General features: G+C 45.1%; 2 protein-coding genes across 9 annotated transcripts in view; one reads left to right on the top strand and one right to left on the bottom strand.

The window, feature by feature from the left end:
• The window catches only part of LOC142585994 (uncharacterized), a 330,876-nt gene that overhangs the window by 226,335 nt on the left and 84,220 nt on the right, over positions 1 to 20,321 (top strand). For all 6 annotated transcript variants that reach the window (XM_075697173.1, XM_075697220.1, XM_075697194.1 and 3 more), the window contains 2 exons: positions 14,737 to 14,875; positions 17,610 to 19,014. In XM_075697173.1, the coding sequence (XP_075553288.1) occupies positions 14,737 to 14,875; positions 17,610 to 19,014 (1,544 nt within the window). The remainder of the gene's footprint in view (positions 1 to 14,736; positions 14,876 to 17,609; positions 19,015 to 20,321) is intronic.
• The window catches only part of LOC142586041 (uncharacterized), a 116,796-nt gene continuing 103,960 nt past the window's right edge, over positions 7,486 to 20,321 (bottom strand). For 2 of the 3 annotated variants that reach the window (XM_075697271.1, XM_075697277.1), the window contains 2 exons: positions 9,458 to 10,038; positions 7,486 to 8,846 (listed from right to left, as the gene is read on the bottom strand). In XM_075697271.1, the coding sequence (XP_075553386.1) occupies positions 9,475 to 10,038 (564 nt within the window). In that variant the 3' untranslated portion in view covers positions 7,486 to 8,846; positions 9,458 to 9,474. The remainder of the gene's footprint in view (positions 8,847 to 9,457; positions 10,039 to 20,321) is intronic. The other variant, XM_075697284.1, reaches the window with a different exon arrangement.

Below are 20,321 nucleotides of genomic sequence, written 5' to 3'. Positions count from 1 at the left end.
TGGCAGAAGGTGACAGCCACGCCTCTTTGTGCTACAACATACGCACATTAGTTCGCAAAAAGGTCCGTCAAAAATCACGACATCGCTGGAGTGCGAAAATTTAAACTGATTCTGAAAGGGCAGTGCCTGTACTAACTACTGGATGGCCTTATATGGATAAGAAACGGCTCCAATAAGTCGAAATTGGCGATCTAAAGCATCGCTTACCGGTGATTGATTTGAATAGGCAGGGTAGTGAAAGAGTTAAGCGGTCACAATGGGTGAAACTGAATGACATGACTTGCTAACATCATTTTCTTTCTCGCAGGAACCACACTTATGTGGTTCGATAACAACAAGAGCACGATGACAATGTGGGAAATGTTCATTGAGGAAATCAAGAGCTGCTTCGGGGACTCACCTTTAAAAAGAAATAAGGCAGAGCATAAGCTTTCATAAAGAGCACAGTTGCCTGGGGAAACATCCTCAACTTACATTGAAAAAGTAATGAAACTGGGCAGAATTGTGAACATGGGCGTGTCGGATGAAGATAAGGTTGGACATCTTATGACGGGCATTGCTGAAGATGTCTTACAATTTTCTTATATCAAAGGAAGACGTGAGTACTCCGTCTAGTTTAAGACGTCACTGTTGTGCGTTTGAGGCGCTGAAGACTCAATGATATTGCTAAAGCTTGGTAGGCTCGGCAACGTGTCCACAGTCGCAGGCGTGGATGTCACCTCCCATGACATCACCTTTTTAGTACGTCAACTCGTTAAAAAAGAATTTGCACACTTTGAAGTACAAGGTGGAGGAAGAGAGCAGTGTTGCAGAATGGGCACCCCCATTCCATTCCAATTCCATTCCGGTGAATTAGAACTTGCTGCAATTCCATTCCTTTCAATTCGTTCGAATGAAAAAACAGCCCATTCCCACTCCGGGAATGGCCAGACAGTTCAGTTCCATTCCTTTAATTCCTCAACATAGGAGAGGCATCTTGGTAGCTTTATCAAGTTACCAATTGACGCACCATAAAACTGATGTCATTAGACGCGTTAAACACTGCAAAAATACGCAAAACACATTACCAAGGTCGAGGGATAGTAGCTTGGTGATATGTCTTGTGCAGTACAACCACCCTACTAATTCCCATAGGGGCAGTTCTCTCGCTACCTATAGTATTTGCATTGGTCAGCACGTTTTAACAGCTTGTGAAGTTTTAATATTGTCATGTAGTAGTGACGGCGAAGAAAGCAGCAAAACTGGGAATGACGAAACTAGCGAACTTGTGCCCTCAAAAACAGGTTACATTCAAAGAACGGCGACAGCGGCGAACACAGTCTGCGATCGTTGAAAATCAGATCAGCGGGTCAAGCGCGTCAGCTTTTATACATGAGCCATCAAAGGTTCCAGAGTAATCGCTGGTGCCCACGTGTCTTCCAGAAAGTTCTACACAGTTCGTGTTGCACATGCAGTCAGATTACACAAGCTTAAGCGACAACAAACAGCAGGAAGAACAATCGATAACATTCGAGAAACTTCCAAAACATGCAGGCATGTCCTGCGCTGAACGATAACATTTGTTAGACGGTGAAAAGTGATCACCTGAAAAAAATATACAAGTTCACGTGTCAATGCCCCCCTCTCAAAAAGCATTGTCCCGATGCTACAAACATAACAGGAGAGCAAAAAAACAAAAGGACACTTATTAAACAGTAACAAAACAACAAACAAAGTCCAAAGTAATACAGTAAAAAAAAAAGAGAGTGCAAAGTTGAGCTATGCAACGTCTCAAAGTTCGTTAACATTGGTAGAACGGCTTAAGTCGCACAACATGGACTATTTCAGGTCATGAGCGGCGCTGCTGTGATAGCGAAATGCCGTCTGGCATAACCTCATAGTCGAGTGCGCCAATGCTTCGGATGATCTTGTAGTGTCCGAAATAGCGGCGTAAAACCTTCTCGCTAAGTCCTCATTGGCGTATTGGGGTCCAAACCCAACACAGTCGCCAGGCTGGTACTCAATGTAGCGTCGTCGAAGGTTGTAGTGTTGGCTGTCGGTTCCCTGCTGGTTCTTGATCCGCAGGCGGGCGAGCTCTCTAGCTTCTTTGTCGTACTGGAGATAGGTGGCGATGTCAAGATTCTATTCGTTGCTGACATGCGGCAGCATGGCATTGAGAGTCGTCGGGTTCCTGCTATAAACCAGCTTGAACAGCAGGATCTGTGTTGTTTGTTACACCGCTGTGTTGTAAGCGAACAAGATGTACGGCAGGACGGCGTCCCAGGTATTGTGTTCACCGTCGACGTACATTGCTAGCATGTCAGCGAGGGTCTTATTCAGGCGCTCTGTAAGACCATTTGTCTGGGGGTGGTAGGCAGTTGTCCTCCTGTGGCTTGTCTGGCTGTATTGCAGAATGGCTTGGGTGAGTAAGGCCATTCCTCTGTCGGTGATGAGAACTTCAGGAGCGCCAGGTCGCATCAGGATGTTCTCGACAAAGAATTTCGCCATTTTGGCTGCGCTACCTTTCGGCAGAGCTTTCATTTCAGCGAAGTGGGTGAGGTAGTCCATCGCCACGACGATCCACTTATTTCCGAATGTTGACATCGGAAAAGGTCCCAACAAATCCATCCTGATCTGCTGAAGTGGTTGGCAAGGAGGCTCAATTGGCTGTGCTAATCCCGCTGGTCTTGTCGGTGATGTCATGCGTCGCTGACAGTCTCGGCATGTCTTGACGTAATGGGCAACATCGGCGGTCAGCCGTGGCCAGTAATACTTTTCCTGTATCCTCGATAGTGTCTGGGAGAATCCGAGGTGCCCAGCGGTCAGATCGTCACGTAGGGCGTGCAGTACTTCTGGATGCAGCGCTGAGGGAACAACAAGAAGGTAATTTGCGCGGACTGGTGAGAAGTTCTTCTTTACAAGTAGGTTGTTTTGAAGCGAGAACGAAGACACTCCTGACTTAAATGCCCTAGGGACAACGTCAGTGTTCCCTTCCAAATACTCAACGAGGCTTTTTAGCTTCAGGTCTGCTCGTTGCTGGTCAGTGAAGTCTTCCGCGCTTATTATTCCAAGGAAGGCATCATCATCCTCGTCATCTTGCATTGACGGGTCAGTGGGGGCGTGTGATAGGCAGTTAGCATCAGAGTGTTTTCGTCCAGACTTGTAGATTACAGTAATGTCATATTCTTGCAGTCTGAGGCTCTACCGTGCCAGTCGTCCTGAAGGGTCCTTCAAATTCGCTAGCCAACACAATGCGTGATGGTCGCTGACGACTTTGAATGGCCTGCCATAGAGGTAAGGGCAGAATTTTGCTGTAGCCCAAATAATGGCGAGGCATTCTTTTTCGTTCATAGAAAAATTGCCTTCCGCTTTTGACAGCAATCGGCTAGCGTAAGCTATCACCCGTTCAAGTCCGTCTTTCCTCTGGACTAGGACAGCACCGAGGCCTAGGCTACTGGCGTCAGTATGGATTTCGGTATCGGTGTCCTTTTTGAAGGACGCAAGTACTGGTGGTGACTACATGCATTGTTTCAGTTCTTGAAATGCTTCGGCCTGCGGCATTTCCCACTTAAACTCGACATCACATTTAGTTAGATGTGTCAGCGGCTCAGTGATGCATGAAAAGTCCTTGACAAAGTGCCTGTAGTAAGCACACATACCAAGGAACCTACGCACTGCCTTCTTGTCAGTGGGCTGCAGGAACTTTGCGATGGCAGCTGTCTTCTGTGGGTCGGGGTGGACTCCAGATTTGCTGATGATGTGGCCTAGGAACAGAAGCTCATCATAAGCGAAGCGGCACTTTTCAGGCTTCAGAGTGAGCCCTGATGACTTGATGGCCTCTATTGGGGGCGACCTCCACCACTGGAAAAGCTGGTGCCACAGTCGGCGTGACGTGACATGAGGGATCATGTGGACACAGCGGCCATGTTGGCTGCTTCGAATGTGCCGAAGCAAGCTGAAAACGAAAGTTTGAAGTCCCACCTGTGTTGCAGTTCTGATTAAGTGGTAAGGCTTTACCGCCTTTGGTGTCTGCTTGACAATATTCGAAAGTGCTATAATAGGTAGTGGCTGCCTTTGGAGGTGTGCAGCATGGTAGGCTACTGCTTGGCACCGCAGTTCCAGACGTACACAACGGAGCCCGGTGTCAGCTTTATTCACACGTAGCTGCAGGACAAAGAGCTGTGTGAAGCTTGGCTCACAAAACTTGGAACCGGCAGATATCTATCAGCTACAACTCAGGTATGCAGCAAGCACAGACACGTGGAAGATTTGTGCTACGACACCGCGACTGCAAGCACAGATGCTAGGAAGATTTCTGCTACGGCACCGGGACTGCGATGTTCGGTGAGTAGCAGAAAATGCGCACTGCGACGCTCGCCCGTGCCCGCTGCCCGGCGAATGTCATGTCGGTTTGGTCTATGAGCTTGCTGATGCTAGATAATAGCAAGTTCACTGGAACAGAAAGGGAGCGGTAAACCGCACGTTAAAAAAAGGCATGGTCATGTTTGTGTTATGAATTAATGCACTGGATTGCAAAAAAAAAGCAGAGGGAAATCGCACGCTGAGAAGACCGATAAACATGCAGTGAGATGCAACTTGAGAAATAACATTGAAATGTCCCAGAATTTAGAAGACAAAGAAGGATTGAATCGTCGCGACGGCACATCACAGTCGCCGTAGGCATGAAAGTCTTACAACGAAAATATTTTTGAACAGTTCTGATAGCGTCCACGCAACAATGGTTGCTAGTGTACTGTCAAATGCTCATATGCTGCGGCCTAAAGGTCACGGTGCGGTGCGAAAACGCGCTCGCAGTGAAAGCAAAACATTGTGCGCGGACATGCATGCAGACATGCAGTCGGTCGCTGCGAACCCGTGCGATCGCTGCATTAAGGCTTCATTCTGTTATGCTCCATTTGGTTATACAGACAGCCCACTATAACAACATATTTCACATAGTTTACTCTCTGCGTTTGCCGAGCTTTCACGCAAGAAGTCGGTTCGGGAGACTCTATCGCGGCGACCGCGCGCAGTGGTGTTCACTGTACGTATTCGGTAATGAGATAGCGTCTGTAAACGATTCTATGCTTTTTCAGTTTGCCCAAGATTATTATATCGACAGCGTAAACTTCCCTCGTTTTGAGTGTACTTACATAAATGTCCAGGAGGGCTGGCGCATGGTGTTTTTGAGCGCCGTAAGTGAAACCTATGAGGAGCACGCCACATGATCCCTCGTACTACGCAAGGGAGGCGCTTCCGACGGATAGCGACTTCATAAGTCCTTGCCCCCAATACTGTCGCAAGCCACCTAAGGCGGTCATCGAAATTTCTGGCGAAGACAACGATGTCATCTAGGTAAATAAAACAGGTCTGCCACTTCAATCCTGCTAAAACCGTGTCCATCATGCGCTGGAACGTTGCAGGCGCTGAACACAGTCGAAATGGCATAACCTTGAACTCATAGAGGCCGTCTGGCGTGATGAAGGCGGTCTTTTCGCAATCTCTTTCGTCGACTTCTATTTGCCAGTAACCAGACTTGAGGTCCATCGACGAGAAGTATTGAGCGTTGCAGAGCTGGTCCAATGCGTCGTCTTTCCGTAAGAGGGGATATACGTCCTTTTTTGTGATCTTGTTCAGTCGACGATAATCGACGCAGAAACGTATGGGTCCGTTCTTTTTCTTCACCAAGACTACAGGAGATGCCCATGTGCATTTCGATGGCTGGATGATGTCGTCGCGCAGCATTTCGCCGACTTATTGTCTTATAGCTTCACATTCTCGCGTTGAAACTCGGTAAGGGCTCTGGCATACTGCTTGAGCGCACTCTTCGGTTATTACGCGATGCTTTGTGACTGGTGTTTGTCGAATCCTCGATGATGTCGAAAAGCAGTCTTTGTATCGTCAGAGCAGACTTCTGAGCTGTTGCTACTTAATCATGGGAAGACTTATATTTATGTCAAAGTCTGGTTCTGGAACTATGGTCGTCAGGGTAGATGCTGCAGAATCTGAGAGGACAAACGCATTGCTGGTTTGCACAGTTTCCTCGATGTATGCGATCGTCGTGCCCTTGTTGATGTGCTCGAACTCCTGGCTGAAGTTTGTAAGCATCACTTTCGCTTTCCCTCCATACAGTTAGCAATCCCTTCTGCAACATAAATTTCATGGTCGAGCAGTAGGCGTTGGTCGCCCTCGATGACACCTTCTATGTCTGCGGGCGTTTCGGTGTCGAAGCAAATGACAATGCTGGAGCGCGGCGGGATGCTGATTTGATCTTCGAGTACATTCAAGGCATGGTGATTAGCAGTACTCTCCAGCGGTATTGCTTGATCTTCGGATAGCATTAGTGACTTTGACTTCAAGTCAGTGATTGCACCTTGTTGGTTAAGGAAGTCCATGCCAAGAGTTATGTCTCGCGAGCATTGTTGGAGGACAACCAACGTCGCAGGGTAGGTCCAGTCATGAACTATAATTCTTGCCGTGCAGATTCCACTCGGCGTTATGAGGTGTCCTCCAGCTGTCCAAATTTGAAGGCCGCGAATTCAAGGGCCGTCCCATGCAGTCTTGACTTTCTCGAACTTGGCAGCCAATAATCCACTAATGATGGAGTAGTCAGCACCAGTGTCTACAAGTGCGGTGTCTTCATGGCCGTCGAGAAGCATGTCAAGGTCGGTGGTTCTTTGTCATGCGTTGCAGTCCTGGCGGCATCTTATAAGGCGAAGTGCATATGCCGGAGCTTGTTGTCGGAGTTCCAGTTGTTGAATGCAGTGACCCTTTCATATGTTTCCAGCCGTATCCGGGTCTTCAAATGATGATCCACGGAAGATCGGTGGCTCCCTGGGCTGTTGCAGCACGATGGGGGACGCTGGGGCTGCCATTGGGGTTGACTTGGCAACAATGTTCCTTGTCGTCTCAGGCAAAAGTCCATGCTCTGGTGGTAGTCCTTTCAGCCTGCGGCTACTTCGCTGTTGCTTGGCGACGTTGGTGTTGTCTTCCACGTTCAGGCTTGCGTCACAACTTTGTGGGGGCGTCCGGTACATGAACACAAAGCACCTCCACCAGATGTGTCATGTAATAGTGACTGTGAAGAAAGCAGCAAAACTGGGAATGACGAAACTAGCGTTTTATTGAGCGAACTTGTGCTCTCAGTAACAGGCTACACTCGGAGAACAGCGACAGTGGTGAACACAGTCGGCGATCGTAGAAAATCTGATCAGCGGGTCAAGTGCATCAGCTATTGTACGAGCCATCGAAGGTTCCGAAGTAATCGCTGGTGCCCGCATGTCTTCCAGAAATTTCTACACAATGCACGCCGTACCTTCAATCAGATTACACAAGCTTGGGTGACAACAGACAGCAGAAAGAACAATCTATAACATTTGAGAAACTTCTGATACAACCGGGCGCGTCCTGCACTGAGCAATAACATTTGTTAGACGGTGAAAAGTGGTCACCCGAAAAAGATATACAAGTACATGTGTCAATATTTTTTTAGCATAAATGTGTTAATGCTAAAATGATGACGTAGCGTATTTTTGCTTAAGTGTCCTCGTGATTTTCAAATGCTGCAATAAAGGTCGCAAGCAATGCAAGGTGCAAAAAGAAGCTTTATTTTGGTTTAGTCATTGAAATTTCGAAACAAAATGTCATGAGCTAAATCGCCGCTTCGCCATTTAGTTTTCAAAACCTGAAGTGTAAATGACAGCTGCTTCAACGGTTAGTTCTAAAAACAAAAAAAGTGAGATAAAACAATTGCCTTCTACCTAACTATGTGTTGCACTTTACAAACATGAGCTGCTCGAAAGAGGTGCTTCACAGCCAATTTCGTTTCGCTGTCATTATGAGGGATACCATAGAAAACACGCGTTCCATGTCAGCTGACTTTGTATTCACAGGGAAAACTGCCCTTGCGAGGCAGGAAAGCAAGGGAAAGTGGCTAGCGTTCGCTTTCCAATAGGTCAGGGGCTTAGCCGTGTCTGCACAAGTTCCTTCTGTAAGGTAAAGAGAAATTTCTCCTGCAGTAGATCCAGGCATATCGGTGTGCATTTTTATTTTGCCTGATATTTTTAAACATCAGTCTGCTTGGCCCTGCTTCAGTGTCTGCATTCGTGACAGTGCTGGCACTGTCCTGACCTAACCAAAAGAGGCCCCCTCCTTAGCACAGCAGAATGCATCTGCTCGGCTGTTACACCTGAACACCAAGAAGACTTCAAACGTGGATCTAGGAGGGCACCCATAAAAAAATAGTCAATCCGCATGCTTCCGAACCGCTTCTCCAGGCTATGCTGTAGGCCTTTAGCCGTCTCTCTGCAAAGAAGTGTGCTTTTGCTTAAGATTTTCACAAGGGAAACTTTGATATTTCGCAATGCGAGAAGCAAAAGCCTGGCTGTCTCGTGCCGTTTCTGCAGCAACTCCGTGGCTTCCTCTACAGGGAGATCCAGGGAAAACAGGGGGAGGGCGGGAGATGGAAAGTCAAGATGATGAGCAAAATGAGAACAAGGTGAAAGCAGGAGCCAACGTTTTGACAAGTGGACTTGCTTGTCTTGAGGTCGCCTTGAAGAAGACTAGTCCACTTGTCGAAACGTTGGCTCCTGCTGTCGCCTTGTTCTCATTTTGCTCATCGTCTACAAGGAAGAGGAGCTCAGTCAAATCTGTCGCTAGCCTCAGTTCATATTTAGACAGTTTAGCCTTCTTGCATGCATGCAGTTTCTGTCAGGCCTGGACAACTTGAAAAAGTGGTAACGAGCTTTCTCATCATTTGCAGCTGCAAGTGCCAACTCGTTGCGTTGTGAGATTCCAAATGCAGATCGGCCACATTCAACACTTCTTCCGTGCCGGCGGTGCTCTTCCGTATAGATGCAATGATCGCACTGCATTTTTGTACAAAGAGAGTGATCACGAAAGGAGAAAGATAGCAAGAAGCACAGAATACATAAGACAAAATGGCTTGAACAAGGAATCAACCAAATAAAAATCTTTTAAAATGTAACTTCGGGACACAGTGGGCATTCTGTACATGATGTGCCAGTTTTGTTTTTGTTTGTCTTTAGAGGTATTTGAGAATGCTTGGTTGACGTAGTGAGAGCTTACCTCGAAGTCTCGTATGCTTGGTGCCTGGCCTGTGGCAGAAAAATGATCCACAGCCACTATTTGATGTGAAGTAGAGTTCGTGACCTCGGCCATGACAGCAAATGCACCACAAATCCCCAAAATGAAAAAGCGAAGCATGCTCGAAAATTCGGCTAAACATGAGCTGGAGGTAATTGTATAATAAAGCTTTAAAGCAACGAAACTGTAATAAGCACAGTTGTCTGCCCTTACTTTTCAAATGGCAATTATTATATTCGTACATTCTTTATCCGTGCGTTCATGGAAAATTAGTTAACAAAGCTTGGCCCAAACAGTTCATGAAAATAGTAATAAATGAACGATGTGTCAGTGCACATATGATGAAGCTAATATGTTATTTAATAGCGCGTACCTGTCATATGGTGTCTTTTACGGCAGACTGCAGGCTGTGGGCAGCGCAGCTAAATCGAAATTGCTCCTCCTGGGGAGCTCTGTGGTTAAGCGTTCCGGGCAGTCATCGCAATTGTCATCATCATCGTCCTCTTCAGTCTCCCGCCCAATAAATGCAAATCCCTTTATTATTGATGAAGTGTTATCTGTCACCACGAGAAGGACCTGGAAAATGAAATAAAAACAATTAACGCAGGCGAAATTGTACGAAAATACATATTTCACCTTGTCAGCGATGTTCCACTGCAGCAACGCTGCGTCATACTCAGAGCAGATCAGAGCAGCTGTGTGGCTCCCCGTCAAGCAAGTGAAACTGAGGAGATATGTGTGAGCCGTGAAGTCGCTATCTATGAATGTTACTCCGACAGCCAGGAAGCCCTTCATAGACCGCGGCGTCCACATGTCTAGTGCGATACAGACGTACTCCACTCCCACCAAAGACGACGATATTTTGGTCTGCAGCGCTGATACTTTCCTAGGCAGGAACTTCTCTCCAAGGTCATCCTGCGATGGCAACTTGTAGGCCGTGACGACCACCTGAATCTGAAAGAATACAAAACAGTTACTTTGGTGAAACTTGTAATATTGTGAAGCTTACAGTTTCGAATTGTTTGAATCTCTCCCTCTCGACAGCACGAAAGGGCTCCATGTCAGTGCAAATCATGTTGATTATGGCGTCGTCAAGAGCAGCCTTTCGAATAACAGGCACAGAGCTGCGCCCAGCAGTGAAGGCCGACATTATCTTCAGCTGGCTTGCCAGCACTTTCTCTTGTTGCGTGTATTCACGTTCATGCTTTCTTTTGGGTGCCGAATCAAATTAGTAGAAACTCCGACAACAGCATGTATAGTTTCGGAGCAAAGCTTGCAGCGTCTAGCTTGTTTGTTTTCTTTACGGGTAATTTCATAAAATTGTTTCCAATGTGCCATGTTGGCAGACTTACTGCATGTGTGAGCCGCTGGGCACAGGAGCCTGTGTGGCACTGCGTTATGGAAGTGCTTTTTATTTGTAAAAAAAGGCTGGAAAGGAGGGTTGGGGTGGTAGCACAGAAAGCCGAGGAGGATGCTTCAAAACGTTGTCTAGCATTCACAGTATGAGCTAGCTACTATATGAACCAGTGGGCTTCTCTTGCTGCCAACAGGCACCAGTGCGGCAGTGCCGCCACCCAGACCTCCCCCCACCGTAGAACAGAGCTCCCTAGAACAGAGTGAATGTGGGTTTTTTTCAACGCAAATCGTCTCGTCGAGGCTCTGGGAGGCGCCGCCGTGGTTGCAGTTACGTGGGCCCTCCTTCTTCGGCTGGCTTCCTGAACCAATGCTTTGAAAAGTGTATTCTCTCTCTTTCTCTCTCTATTGAGGGAGAAGGCACACCATTCATCGTGTACAACTGTGCTGCGCTGACCTGCAGAACTTCTTCAACAGAGTTTCGGGCAGAGGCCTCTGTGTGTCTGCAAGCTGGTATGCGAAAGCTTGCAGTGAACACAAGCATTGCGCCAGCGTCAGTACGCATCACAACTTAGAGAAGTGCTCTTTCCAATATGCGTCCAAGTCGCCAACGGCAACAGAAGCAAAAACGAAGAGACAACAGGTGGCCCGGGCAAAGGCACCGCCGAGGTAAAAAAAAAAAAAAAAAAAAATCTCAAGGCGTGAGCGGTGGGAGGGAGTATCCCGCCACCGTGTTCTGTGCGACGGAAACCAACAGCATAGAGCCAAGGTTGCGCGAATAATCGAGACAAACTTCAGAGCAACTCAGTCTATAAGGACAGAATTGTAGTAGGCATCTTGCTTATTAATGTACCGTGCTTGTAATCAGCCAAGCCATTTTAAAAATACTGCTTTATTGTTAAATTTGAGGCTCTTACTTACTAATGTTTGAATGTGGGCTGGTTGGTTCTTAGGCATATTTTGACAAAAAACAGCGCTTAGACGGAAAAGTGCTCTGTTTTCGAAAAAAGGCAATTCCAATCCCATTTTATTCCGGGCTAAAGGCACTTAATTCTGTTTCCATTCCATTCCCGGGTCATGAAAATGTGGAATGATTCCGGAGTCATTCCAATTCTGGAGTGGTAACTCCGCAACACTGGTAGAGATGCAGCACGAGAGTACCACCAATGCACACTTGGCATATTCTGTCCTGAACCGCCGGTATTTTGTCAGTTGCAAACAAACAATGAAAATTGGCCCTTGCATGATGAACGCATTCACATCGACACATCAGAGTTCCGGCATCCTTTGCACACCTTCGAACGCCGTCAGGCCACACCACCCCAACACCTTTCTCCCTGATAAAGTCAGCCTCAGACCCAATTTTATGACTAACCCTGTGTACCACGATCCACCTATTTGCTTTGGCTGCGGAATCCATAGAAATATTGCCAGGTATTGTCGCCGAAGGCAGCACCATGTTTCGGCCATCCCTGATTATCAATCTGGAGGCCAAGACAGCAAGCTGTGGCAGAACGCTGCACCTCTTCGACGACGTCTGCGTGAACGTGTATCTCTGCGCGAGTCTCCAGCTTCCGACCGCAGTTTTACTCCACCTCTGACCGGCTATTGCCACTTGCCGTTGCCTCACCCTTGCTCACTTTCACCACCATCCCAGCTGGGAAACTAGCTGGTGCAAACGATGGAGGTGAGGTCACGGGACGGTCACATTGTCCTCCACCTTTCACCATGCTCAAAAACAAAGTGTGTGTCTGTGTTCATGGTTTCAATACTGATGCCTTAGTGGATACCGGTGGTATAGTTTCAGCAATGAGTGTTTTGTTTAAAAATCGTTTTGGACACAAAGTGACGTTCGCGTGGGACCAAAAGACTACTTTTCGTGGAGTTGGGGGTGAACCCCTGTGGCCCATTGGTGTTTGCTCTCCTATAGTGAAGGCTGGTGGACAAGATTTTCCAAATTAATTTGTTGTTTTGGAACACATCACTCACCACATCATCCTTGGCATTGACTTTCTTGGTGAATGTGGCGTAATGCTAGATGTAGGGCTGGTGAAATTTCTCTACGAAGTCACATAACACCAATTGCAATATCTGATGTGGACAAGCAGAGTATTTTCTGTGTCCCATGATGTCCTTCTACCGGCTCAGACTGCGGCAATTGTTCCAGTGGATTCCACGCATTGCCCTCCATATCACTGTCATGGTTTAATTGAGCCGTACTCTCCTACCATGTTGAAGAAAAATATACCAGTTCCTTTATCCATGATAGAATGCGTACATGATCGTGCTCACGTGTAGACGGTAAACACATCTTTGGAGCAAGTTTTACTGCTGACAGGGCACAAGCTGGCCACCTTTGACTCTGAAATGACTGTCAGTATTGATGCCGTTGATGCTTCTACCGAAGCGAGGGCAGCAAATCGCGACTACTCCATGGAATTCTACCACATGACGAACAAGTCACTGTCCTCTTCAGAGGGAAACAATTGCAAAAGGTGCTCATCCGCTATGCGCCAGTATTCGATTTTGCACAAGACGAGTATTCAATTTTGCTTCCTGACTCGCAAACGCAACACCGCATAAACAGGGGCCAAGCAACGCCTATTCACCAGAAGCTGTACCGCGCCTCCTGCAGAATGAAAAGTGATCGACAAGAAAGTTCAAGAAATGCTGCAGAGTTGTCCAGGAATCTTGCCGTCCCTTGGCAGCTCCAGTAATACTAGTTAAGAAAAAGGACATTTCTTTGAGATTCTGTGTTGATTATCGCCGACTTAACGCAGCCACAAAGAAGGACATATATCCTCTGCCACACATCGACAATGCTGTCGATTGCCTGCATGTAGCCTCCTCCTTCTCTGTTGACTTAAGATCAAGATACTGCCAAATGCCCGATTCATGTGCCAGATAAGGAGAAAACTGCCTTTGTGACCCCAGATGGACTCTTCGAGTTTAATGTCATGCCTTTCGGTGTATGCAACGTGCCCACAACTTTTGAAAGGTTTATGGACACAATGCTACGCGGATTGAAATGGGAGATCTGCATGTGCTATCTCAATAATGTAATAATTTTTGGCAAAATACTTGAGCACAGTAAAACGAGAAGAAAGGGGGTTAACCGAGGGGCCCGATTTTTATTAGTCATATCATAAGAAGCCAACAAACACTGACACCAAGGACAACATAGGGGAAATTACTTGTGCTTAATAACTGAAATAAAGAAACGATAAATTAATGGAAATTAAAGTGGAGGAAAAAAACAACTTGCCGCAGGTGGGAACCGAACCCACAACCGTTGCATTTCGCGTGCGATGCTCTACCAATTGAGCTGCAACAACCCACAACCTCCGCGAAATGCGAAGGTTGTGGGTTGTGGGTATAAACAGATTTATACATTTAAGAAATGCTGAACATGTAATTCAGAACCTTCTGCGGTAGTCCAGTGTTCAACACTACATCAGCCTGCTTTCAGAGGGAAGCTTATCCAGCTGATGGTGAGTCACAAGGAAAGCTGCACATGTTTTCTAACATCATAATGAATTAGGTTGTATCTGAAGCCTAAAGAAATTCTTACCAAAAACCGGAAGCTGTGCTGTGAAAATATGACAATGGAATCGGTCCAAGTACTTTTTCTCTGCAAAGAGTGCTCTTTCATCACTTTTTACACAGCAGCTGCCTCTCTGCATTTCATCTTTGTGGCAAACTTGCTGCCCATGGACAGGACACATGTTATTTATGCTTTAGGCTATAGTTAATTGTTGTACATTACCCACCGTGGTTGCTCAGTGGCTATGGTGTTGGACTGCTGAGCACGAGGTCGCGGGTTCGAATCCCGGCCGCGGCAGCCGCATCTTGATGGGGGCGAAATGCGAAAACACCCGTGGTACTTAGATTTAGGTGTACGTTAAAGAGCCCCAGGTGGTCAAAATTTCCGGAGTCCTCCACTACGGCGTGCCTCATAATCAGAAAGTGGTTTTGGCACATTAAACCCCATAATCTTTTTTAATTGTACACATTTGAATCATGGACAAGAGATGTACTTTTATGCAGTTCATATTATTGTTCATTGCTTTACAAATGGCTAAAACTGTGTAATTTAAGGACTTAAAAGTCTTGCTATCTGTTAAAAAATGATCACATCTGCATTTCTTAAATTCATGTTTGTTCAAATCTCCCTGGTAGTGTCTTGCTCTCTTTCCATTTCGCTTTATAATGACTGTGAATAATAATGTTGTTGTAAATTTCAGTAGTTTTACATTTCCTGTGACTGTTGAAGCATATTTTTATTTTGTTATGTTTCAGGATGCCACTGAGTCACAGCAGCTGAAGCCAACAGATTTGGCAGAATCTCATGCCAACTCAATGCGCAAACTACAGTTTCGTCTGGAGGAAATGTTCATAAATAACCAAGTTCTGCAGGAACTCCTCACTGAACATCTTGGTGTGTATAGATTAAATGACACTACCGTACCATTAATTTCGTTAACTTTTGCAGCACTGAAAAGCCAACTGCAGTAAATTTTTTGACCACATAGGAAGTCTAGTTTCAGATATTGGAGATATAGAGCAGCCTTGGTGCAAAATTTTACAGTTTACGGAATGGGGAGAGCTATGTGCAAGGCCAAATAACAATACCTTGTCATAAATTTTCTTAATTCTTGCAGCACTTCAAGGCCAACTGCACCAAAATTTTTGACTGCATAATAAGTGTAATTTCAGATATTGTAGATATGGAGCAGTATCCGTGCAAAAATTTTACAATTGAAACATTAGTGGGTGAGTCTCAAAAAGCTTTCAAAATTAAACATTTATGATACCACTCACAGTGACAGGTAAGTGGCTGTGAGGTTGCACAGCTCAGCATGAGGTTGCAGGTTCGATCCTGGCCTAGTGGCTGCATTCTGATGGGGGCAAAATGCAAAAATCATGCATTGGGTGCACGCTAACCTTTCACTCCCGAGATATCTTGATGACCGACCCTCGCACACCTACTGCCTCTACAGCAACAACTCGTGCAACAAGGACCTTTATGTGTCAGTTGTGCCATCTATGGAGAGGTAATTTAAACAAACAAAACTTGTAAGCTAAACTTCTGAGAGTAGGTAGAATGCATGTCTCGTTCGGGTCTCTCTCCCTTACTTGGCAGGGCGGCTATGGCAATATAGTTTGCCAGGTTCGTCCGATCTTTGACAGACGAGGGAACTTAGGAATTGTTGATGACGTCTGAATTGGGAGAAAGTGAGAATGAAGTTGCCTCAATGTAGCATGAAATGTTTGCAGAACCAATATGCTATGAATACCCAGCAAAGGCTGATGTGCAGTCAGCGAAAATTATCCGACAGTCAAAGGGTTAAAGAACCCTAAGTGGTGAAAATCCAGTACCCTTCACTGAGGTGTCAGTCTTAACCAACTGTGGAATTTCAGTACATCAAAACCACATAAAATATTTTATACAAGAACACCCACCCACCTCTCCAAAGAAAATGCCACCATTCTGCTTGTTCGAAATGACACAAAACCTGGAACGTTGAGAAATGGCATATGCCTAGGCATTACCTTTGATATTGGGCAGCACTTGCAGGGCATTGCGAATTTCGGCAACCTTGTCTAGGATTTCCAAATCATATCCACTAACCGCCAGGTGCCTACATCATCCGCTTAGGCGCTGACTAGAGGCAGTTAATGATAAAATTGGGATAATTACCAGCATTATGGCTTCACCAAGATTTCTTTGATGGTATATACATAGAATCTTGGTAAAAGGAAATCACTTGAACGTAATTGCTCATTAAACTGAATATTTGCTATATGTGTATATATATATATATATATATATATATATATATATATATATATATATATATATATATATATATATATATATATATATATATATTGGTATGTGGATAATGCAAGAAAACTGTTGTTAATCGGAGCCAAAATGTTTGCAACTCCCAGTAAACGAAACAACAGAACAAGCTCTAAAGCATTTAAGAAGGGTGTAAGATTGGGCTTGTTGGTGAAACATGTTTTAAAGTTTGATTAACAGCACAAGGACACCAGAGGGGACAGAAAAGGAGTGCTGAAAGTGCAACAGAACAGCGCTCTGTTCTCTCTTTTGTCCCCTGTGTCTCCCCCCCCCCCTCCAAAAAAAAGTCAAGATATGATTTTTATTTTGTGACACCTGTCTTCTACGTAGAAAGCCATCCTTAAAAAGCAATGAAAAAGACTTGAACAAGCAAAAAATTCTATAGATATTTCATCCACAGAATGAGCAGTCTGGACAGCTTTGCAGCACCATTGCTCACCCCATAGATGACCAAAATAATGACTAAAATTTCGAACACCTTTCAACACACTGTTTAATAATTTAAACTCCACCAGCACAACCTTGCGCTAATTCAGCCACTGAGCTGAGCAGTAAAGCGGTGTTTTTGCTCTGTGTTGCCATTGCCTCCTCTAAATAAAAGAAATGCCTACCATGCTCAAATCATGGGACCAGCTAGCTGCTACATTCACTTCTTTATTCGTAACATGTCTAACAGTGTTTAGAGGGTGTATGACATATAGTGCTACACCTCTGCACATCTCTCAGCAAACAGAATCCCTCTTAATATGAACATATTTCTTTCGTCCCTTGAGGTTCCAGTTAATGAAATTCTACTGTCATACTCATCCATGCCAAATTTAGCCAAAGTGAAATTTTATTGCAGTTTGACTTTCATTTTCATTGACATTGACCTGGTAAAATACGCGTTGCAAGTGAAGAGTTAGCTACAGACACAAACATTTGGAATAAAAGAATATTTTCACACTGAGGGGCATCATATAAGCGGTACCTAAACCAATTCTTTTGCTATGAAAAGTACTGTACAGACTTTTAGCTGCGTGTTCCCACCAAGTTAGAGACAGCGTTACTTATAATAGCGTCGATTTATATGTTAAAAAAAAAAAAAACAGATAAAAGCAGGTTAAAATGTGCCTTGTGGTTTTTAAGGTGTGTTGTGGTTCGGAAATTTTTTGCTTCTGTGTGGCAGTCATTTTTGCCTGCTTGAATTGATGTTTTGAAAAATATGCTGTCATTTGGAAAAATATCACAACATTTTTAAACTTCATAAATGTTTACCTCAGGGTTGGTTTTGCTTTGCATCTGACAAAGGCAATTCTCATTGCAGCATCTGAAAAAGCGGTTGCTGCAGAAGTCAGCACTCCTTCAGGAGTTGGAGCAGATGCTAAAGTGAGTGCTACTGAGCAACTGAACCAGTGCAAGAAGGAGCTCGAGTGCAAGGAGAGGAGGGAGGAGATCCTGAAGAGAGCCATAGTTCGTGAGCAAAACTCAAAATTGCATTTGGAAAAAGAGCTGGCAGACTGTCAAAAGGAACTACAGTCTCTTCATGAAGTACACCTGATTCTCGAAGGAGACTACAAAGCCCTTGTTGAGAGGAGGGCTGATTCTACTACAAGGGAACGCCAGCACCATTTGTCTCTTGAGAGGCTTGACGGCCCCACCAGGTTGGAGCAAACTAAGAGTTCAAGCATTGAGAAGTCCAACTCTGAACAAATGATGGTGTGTGATGGTAATTGCGTTTTGGTAGCACAGGTTCAGCAGCAAGCTCAAGAGATTGCAAGACTGGGCAAAGAAGAAGCACTGCTTAGGGAGAAGGTCGTGAACCTCTTGGAGGAGAAAGCAATGCTTTTACAAAAGCTGGAAACAGCACAACATGAACACGAAGTACTCACTGAGTCTACAAGCAACAAGATTTCCGAGTTAGTGACTAAGCTGGCTCCACTATCCACACAGAACAAGAACCAACAAGATGAGATCAGGGGTCTGAGGGAGAGATGTGACAACCTATCTCAAGAAAAGGCAAACCTGCAATTTGATATTGATACAGCCTTTTCAAAGCTGGAAGGGCTGCGAGTAGAAAACCAGGATCTAAGAGATTCTCTGCTGGCACTGCGAAAGCAAGAGAGTCAGCTGCAAGAAAAGCTAGAGAAAGCCATGAGTGAACTGCAGGCTACGAAAAAAATTTCGGATGAGTACAGCCAAAGCGACAAACTTTTGAGGATGGAAAAGGACCAGTTAGCTGCCAAAATAGCTGATTTATCATCCCATGTGGATGGCCTGCAATGTGAAAAGCAGTCACTTTATGAGGAGAAACAGAGGCTGATCCTTGAAGTCAGTGCAGGGGAAGATGAGATTGAGCGGATCACTAGTAAACTTCAGAATTGTGAAAAGGAGTGCAATAACTTCAGGACACAAAAGATTGAGCTGGAGGCAGTCTTGCAAGCTTCCAATGAGAAGCTTGAAGAATCTGAGCATTTGAGTGAGCAACTTCGAGAAGAACTCAGTGCCACAAAGGTACAACTCGAGAAAATGAACTTGCGTTGTGACCATCTTGAACAAGAGCTTGGTGCTTCCAAGGAGGCGCACAGACAGCTAGTGTGGAAAAATGATGAGCTGCAAAGGACACTGGCGGCAGTTGGGAGAGAGGCTCAACAAAGCAAGAGCTTTGCAAGAATGAAGGCTGACAAGAAGCACGTGATGGCCATCGTGGAACTTGAAGATCGTAAAAAAAGGTAGGCCTAGTTCCTTGTAACTACCACAATTTCATGTGTATAACTTGCACTTTGAGAATCTTGAAGGTAAGTTACAGGTGTGAGTTATATCTGAACCATTTAGCCTAGTGCATTTTCATAGTGTACATGTGGGTGTACTGGTGTGTTGACTACTCGTTGACACTAGGGGTATGCAAATATTCGAAACTTTCAAATAACGAATCGAATAGTGTCCTATTCGATTTGGTCTTCGAGTTGCATAGTCACTATTCGTAAATGTGAAAATTCTTCTAATAGTTTTTGAATATTTGTAGACATCAACTGCACCCAATTAAACATACAGTTGGAGCAAAAGTACAGTAAATGCTGACCCCCGCGGGCATAGTATAGACATAAAACATGAGGACTTGGTAGTGGAGCGGGGGAATGAAAGGGGGTATACTGTAAGTGTCCACTAGGTGGACACTGACAGAATACCCTCTCAGGCTTGTCGCTTAAGTTACCATACTTTATAGAATATATGTACAGCAATCATTGCCACTCTCTGAAGACTCCTGTGCATGCAAAGAAATTACTTGTTTGCTCCTAATGCTACATTTATGCTTCTAATAAACAGCGTTTCAGAACGTGCTATGTAACAACAGAAATTGGATAACTTTAAGAATACTAGGGTGTGAACATTGTTTTATATTAATTGTGATAAGGACTGTTCAAAAACTATTCAAAATTGGATTCGATTAGTACATGGTACTATTCAATTCGTATTCGATTCGGTCTCAAAAATCACTATTCGTACACACCTAGTTGACACACGGAGATGTAATCAAAAGAAGTGGATAGAACATTCTCAACAGCCAGCTGCATGGGCCATGTGTGTATACGTGCACACATGTCGCAATAGCAAATGGCATGTTGCATTGAGGGGTGATATGCACTTACAAATTGACAGTTGTTGCTTTGGCAGATGGGGCTTCAAGGAATACAGTAAAACCTTGTTAATACCTAGTTGGCGGGAAGCATGGCTCAGGTGTGCACTAAGGAATGTACTAATTAACCGATAATGGCAGAAGAATAGTGTAGACTTACCGGCTAGGAAAGAACTACCCCCTTATTCTCCCTCAAACACACACGAAGCCAAGTTTTATTTGCAAGCAGGCTGCAAAAAGTCTGTGATTTTCGCTTGCCACCGTGACGACCTTGCAACGACAATAGCATCCTCAAACTCGGCAAGGCCACAAGTCAGTTTCTCCATCTGGCGCCACTTCTCTGCGAATGCCCTCATGATGGTTAATGCACGTGCTGCATCGGAGACTGAAGGACCATCACCC

The sequence above is a fragment of the Dermacentor variabilis genome, chromosome 1, assembly GCF_050947875.1.
Source record: "Dermacentor variabilis isolate Ectoservices chromosome 1, ASM5094787v1, whole genome shotgun sequence".
In the NCBI taxonomy this organism is placed as follows: domain Eukaryota; kingdom Metazoa; phylum Arthropoda; class Arachnida; order Ixodida; family Ixodidae; genus Dermacentor; species Dermacentor variabilis.
The sequence above is the reverse complement of the archived record's forward strand: the minus strand, read 5'-3'. Positions and strand labels throughout refer to the sequence as shown.